Below are 6,065 nucleotides of genomic sequence, written 5' to 3'. Positions count from 1 at the left end.
CATACTCTTGGTTAATGATTGATGTGGGTGGTGCCACCCCTTGGCTGTGTAAGAAAGCAAGCCAAGATGGTGAGATGGCTCAGCAATTAAGAGAACATACGACTCTTGCTTAAGTTCCTGCCCTCACTGTTGATGAACTGTTGTATCAACTGTGGGTGAAATAAAATAAGCCCTTCTTTTTCCAAGCTGCTTTTGCTCGTGATCTCTCATTACAGCAACAGTGACCTTAACTAAGACATGGGGGACATGGGAGTCGGGAAGAACATACTGGTTCCTGATGACTTCTGGGCACAAGAGGCTGACATCTTCATGATGGAAGCACTTTTAGGGACCAGACATAGGCATGGTACCAGAAGAGGATAACGAGAGCCCAGGTCTGCCCCCTCACTGCTGATGACCCTGCACCTGTTCTCATGAAGGTGGCTTTCCTGCTCCACTGCTGATTAAACCACAGAGGGAGGCAGGGAGGGAGAGAGGGAACGAAGGAGGGAGGGAGGCAGCATGTCACCGTCAGACCTGCCAAGAACAGTCATCCTTTATTTTCACAAGTCTTTCCTGGCATTAGGGAGATATTGCAGAACAGGCATAGAATGTGTGTAGACACAATGGCAGTTAGAAGGGGACCCCAGGGACTGTGTTTACCAACAACAGCTGGATGCCAAGGACCCACTTCTGCTAAGGATCTGAGAGGGGCAGAACCATGAACAGGGTGCTTGCAGCAACACAGGAAACTCACAGACCTTGGTTTATTTGATCATTTTAATATGCCAGACCAATCAACAGGAAGGACGGAACACACAGAAACACCTGTATTTGCAGGACAGAGGGCAGATGTCCATAGCCCTGGGCATGCATGTATCTCCTGTGGAATCAGGCAAATCATGAATGCATAAATACCACAGCACAGCCAGACTTGGGGGTGGGGGGAAACCACAGGCCACAGGGGACCATGCTTCAAAGGCAGTCAGAGGCATTAAATACAGGGGCTAAACGTTATAGTCCATCTCACCGTACACATAACTCATATATTAAAAGTAAGGAAACCACGGTATATACGTGCAAGCGGCTTTGGTCAGAGAAAATGAACGAGGGAGGTGGAGCCATGCACAGGAAGGGCTTGCCTGTCTACTCTTCATCTTCTTCATCCTCACGAAGTCACCTGGGATCATTGAATAAATCAGCTGGTCTCGGTAAGATACTGAAAAGTCCTGTCTGGTGTCCTTAAGGGCCTCTGGGCCCCCTGTGGGCAGGGAGGAGCCCTACAGCTGAGAACACTTGAACCCTTGGAAGGAAGGAACCAGCCTGGACTGGAGGGGGAGGGGCATCAAACGGATAGAGGAGGGAGCCGCAGCAGGCCAGGCCAGGTGGGTGCGATGTGCTGCCTGGACCCAGGTCCCTGGAGTGCAGGAGAGATCACGGAGGAATCCATTTTTGCAAGCAAAGCTGAAGATGGCAGGTCAAGCCTGTGTTTCTCACAACTGTCCAAAAGCCCGTTCTCCCCTCAGAACTGGCTAGCACTGCTGGGGTCACACTGCAGCAACCGGACAATGGATGGATCACTCTTGGCACCTTTGATGAATTCTTCCAGGGACAGTTTGCCTGAGGGATGGAAGCAAGAGATGTAGGATTAGCCAGTGCTCTGGTTAAAGTCTGGAACTCTCTGGAAAATGGACATTGTCTAGTCTCCACTCACTTCTAGGGCATTTATAATTCTTTTTACATATGAGTGTACACACATTTATTTACTGTGTATATATGTTTATGGGCACATATGCCATGTTGAGGCACATATGTAGTCAGAGGACAACTTGTAAGAGCTGGTTCTCCTTTTACTGGTGTAGGTCAAGGGAACTGAGCACAAGTCACGAGGTTTAGTAATGAACTCTGTGGCCTGAAGTAAGCTGCCAGAGGCCTGGAGAGCCACCATGATCTGGGGCAGCTGGGAAGACAGGTCAACTAGCGGTGCTGGTCAAGTTCCATTTCTGTTACTGTAATAAAAATCCCCTGACTAAAAGCAACTTAAGGGAGGAAGTTTTCTTTGGTTTAGTTCTAGGTTACAATTCGTCACTCCAGGGAGTCAAGGCAGCAACTTGAAAATGTCACAGGGCAGAGAGAATGGATGTATGAGCACTTGGCTATTGGCTGATACTCTGCTTTCCCCTTTAGTATACTGTTCAGCACCCCCCCCCCCCCCCCCCCCCCCCAGAGAACGGCAATGGGATTTCCCACACCAATTAACCACCAACACAACCCCCAACAAGCATGCTCATAGGCTGCCATGATCTAGATCAGTGGTTCTCAGTATTCCTTTAATACAGCTCCTGGTGTTGTGGTGACTCCCAACCATAAGATTATTTTCATTGCTACTTCATAACTGTAATTTCACTACTGTTATGAATCAGAATACAAATATTTGTGTTTTCTGATGGTCTTAGGCAACCCCTGGGAAAAGCTCGTTTGATCCTCCATAGGGGTTGGGACCCATAGGTTGAGAACCACTGATCTAGATCATTCTTCATTAAGATTCTTCTGAGCCGACTGGCAAGATGGCTCAGCGGGTAAGAGCACTGACTGCTCTTCCGAAGGTCCTGAGTTTGGATCCTAGCAACCACATGGTGGCTCACAACCATCCGTAATGAGATCTGACGCCCTCATCTAGTGCATCTGAAGATAGCTACAGTGTATTACGCCAGAGCAAGCGGGGCTGGAGCTAGCAGGGAGTGGGGCCAGAGCAAATGAGTGGGGCCGGAGTTCACTTCCCAGCAGCCACATGATGGCTAATGGCCATCTGTACAGCTGCAGTATACTCATACACATAAAATAAATAAATAAAAAAATAAGATTCTTCTGAGCTGAGCAGTGGTGGCACATATCTTTAATCCTAGTAGTCAAGAGGCAGAGGCCAGTGGATCTCTTGAGTTTGTGGCCAAGTTCCAGGACATCCAGGGCTACACAGAGAAACCCTGTCTCTAAAAAACAAACCCACATGCAAAAAAAAAAAAAAAAAAAAAAAAAAAACAAGCCAAAGAGACTCTCTTCTAGGGCTGGAGAGATGGCTCAGCAGTTAAGAGCAGTTGCTGCTTCTGCAGAGGGTCCTAGATTCAGTTCCCAGCATCCACAGGGCAGTTCCCAACCATTTGTAACTCCAGTTCCTGGGGGACCCAGTGCCCTTCTCTGGCCTCTAATGTATTACATAAACATACATTCAGGCAAACACTCATGTACAAAATAAATACTAAATCTTAAAAAAAGACTTCTGAGGTGATTCTAAACTGAGTCAAGCTGACAGTTAAGACTATGACGGCGCCTCCTAGTGTAGACTCCTACCAGCTTCGGGGGATGAGAGCTACCCACCTCTGCTGTCCTAGTCTTGATCCTGTCTGTACCAGCTTCTCTGAAAGCCCTCCCTTCTCCTTTCTTGAGTGCCAGCAAGTGGCTCCTGGCTTACAGGGCCGCTTATGTGCTCAGCGGCCTCCATACTGAGACCCAAACAATTAGATGAGTGCACAGTGAGGATGCAGTCTCCACTCTGAAGTGGTGAGTCAAAGTTCCTGGCTTTGACAATCAGAAACTACGGCCCTCCATGTTAAGTGTGCCACCGACATGGTACTACTTCAGCCTCACACCCACGCAAGTGGGTTTATCCCCATTTCATGGAGAAGGAAGCGAAGCCTGGGCTGCCAAGCCCTCAGTATAGTCTGTCAGAACCCAAGCCTCCGTGTCACAAGAGAGCTGAGAACACTTCTGAAATTGGCTGAAAGGCAGCGCCAGGCAAGAGGCTGTCTTGCTTTGTGTGCGGATGTGTTTTGAAAAGCATCTTCTTGCTGACCGGAAAGCTTTTTGCTGTCTACAGTTCCACGGGAACCTTGAGTCCCGCTGAGCCCCGTCCTCAGCTCACCTGTACGGAGCACTCGAGGCTCCGCACAGCACTTCCCAGTGCATTAGTGTACATTTAATCTCAGCACAACCCCGGGAGCCTTTTCTTTCCTTAATGCTGCATTTTGTGTTGGAACAAAAGCCAATCAGTCTTGGTTCTACAAAGCCACAGACGGGTAGAATCAACTCACCATGCAGCTACCCCACCCTTGCTGAGGTCCTGTGAGAAACTCACAGCCAAGGCACAGGAGGACACGGGGCATGTCCTTGTGACTTCTCACCACCTTGTCTCCTCCTTAGACAAGCCTTTTTGCAGCTGTGGTAGGACCTCAGAGTCCTAGGTACAATGGATGACCATAGCCAGATGAGGAGGCTTCTATGCTTGATGAGCCCCATGAGTATCTGGGGTGCCTCACATCCCAGGATGATGGCCTCTCAGGATCCCAAGACTCAAAGCCCCTTGATTCAGTGTCTCACCTCTCAGGCCACCAGTATACCTGCCTCCCCTCCCCAAATATACTTGTGGAAATAGTAAGACCCCTCCTTCCATCAACATGTGTGCTGGCTAATTTTATGTCAGCTTGACACAAGCTATAGTTATCAGAGAGGAGGGAGCCTCTATAAAATGCCTGCATGAAAACCTGTAGCGCATTCTCTCTCTCCCTCACTCCCTCTTCCCCTCCCTCCTTCCCTCCCCCCTCCTTCCCTCCCCCCTCCCTCTCTCCCCCTCCCTCTCTTTTGTTTTGTTTTTCAAAACAGGGTTTCTCAGCTTGGGCAGTGGTGACGCCTTTAATCCCAGCACTTGGGAGGCAGAGGCAGGCAGATTTCTGAGTTCGAGGCCAGCCTGGTCTACAGAATGAGTTCCAAGATAGCCAGGGCTATCCTGAGAAACCCCGTCTGGAAAAAAAGAAAGAAACAAAACAAAACAAAAAAACAAAACAAAAGAGGGTTTCTCTGTGTAACAGCCCTGGCTGTCCTAGAACTCACTTTGTAGACCAGATTAGCCTTGAACTCACAGATAGCCTCCTGTCTCCCATGTGCTGGTATTTTAATAATACCACCATGCCTGACCAGAGGGCATTTTCTTAATTAGTGATTGATGGGGGAAGGCCCAGCCCATTGTAGATGGTACAACCCTGGGCTAGTGATCCTGAGTTCTGTAAGACAGCAGGCTGTGTAAGCCACGGGGAGCAAGCCAGTAAACAGCACCCCTTTCATAGTCTCTGTATCAGCTCCTGCCTCAGGTTCCTGCCCTCACTGCTTTTGATGAGGAACTGTTATATGGAAACTATGAGTGAATAAACCCTTTCCTCCCCAAGCTGCTTGGGGAGTTGGCCATGGTGTGTCATCACAGCAATGGGAACACTAATTAAGACAACATGTATGAAGCCTACAGCTCAGAGGTTCTATTGACATGCCCATGGTTATAAAGCCACAGGAAGGGTACAGGATGCAGGCTAGGTGTCCATGACCCTGAATTCTAGTCTCCCTTCCTTCAGCAGAGATGAATCAAGGGGGCTGGGAAGGGGCAGGGCTGTGTAGGGCAGAGGGTGTATCCCAAACACCTCTGTGCCATCAACAGTTTGACAGGCACATCTGTGCCCCTTCCCCCCACTCCCTTCCCCCATCCCCTCCCCCTGCCATGTTTCCTACCATCATTGTTTGTGTCCATCTGCCTGAAGATCTTGTCTGTTCGCTTCTCGGGTGTGGACTCGTCCTCGGGCATCTTCATCACGGAGGATACCATCTTGTAGATGGCCTGCAAAGGGGCATCTGTGAGTGTGCTCGGGAGGATGGAGGATAGATGATGGTCCTCACTCACCAAGGAGCATGGACAGGGCAGAGTGCTCTCCATCTGTGTCAGGACCCTTCTCTCATTAGAACAAATCTCACGGACAAGGTACTGGGTAAAGGGAGCCAGGAAAGGTTAAGTGATGTTCAAGAGAGCACAGGATACAGCTGGGGTGGTGGAAGAAGAGAGGACTCCTGGGCTGGGAGTGTGGGGGAGTGGGGCATTGAGTCTGTCTGAAAGGTACAAAGGATCTTTGGTGTGGAGCTGAGAAAGCCTAGAGGGAAGGTTAAAGGGGAAATACAGTGAGCCCTGCCCACCCATGGGTCCTGAATCTACAGATTCAACAAACTACAGGTGGGAAATAGTCTAGAAAAAGAAACTGGAGGTACACAGACCT

The 6,065-nt window shown here is 49.4% G+C and overlaps 1 protein-coding gene across 2 annotated transcripts in view; it reads right to left on the bottom strand.

Annotated features, from left to right (window-relative positions):
- Nucleotides 1–741: 741 nt before the first annotated feature.
- Hpcal1 (hippocalcin like 1) overlaps nt 742–6,065 on the bottom strand; it is a 104,957-nt gene continuing 99,633 nt past the window's right edge. For both annotated transcript variants that reach the window (XM_031355247.1, XM_031355248.1), the window contains exons 4-5: nt 5,530–5,635; nt 742–1,599 (exon numbers count right to left, since the gene is read on the bottom strand). In XM_031355247.1, the coding sequence (XP_031211107.1) occupies nt 1,502–1,599; nt 5,530–5,635 (204 nt within the window). In that variant the 3' untranslated portion in view covers nt 742–1,501. The remainder of the gene's footprint in view (nt 1,600–5,529; nt 5,636–6,065) is intronic.

Source organism: Mastomys coucha, unplaced genomic scaffold (assembly GCF_008632895.1).
Source record: "Mastomys coucha isolate ucsf_1 unplaced genomic scaffold, UCSF_Mcou_1 pScaffold6, whole genome shotgun sequence".
Taxonomy (NCBI): Eukaryota; Metazoa; Chordata; class Mammalia; order Rodentia; family Muridae; genus Mastomys; species Mastomys coucha.
The sequence above is the reverse complement of the archived record's forward strand: the minus strand, read 5'-3'. Positions and strand labels throughout refer to the sequence as shown.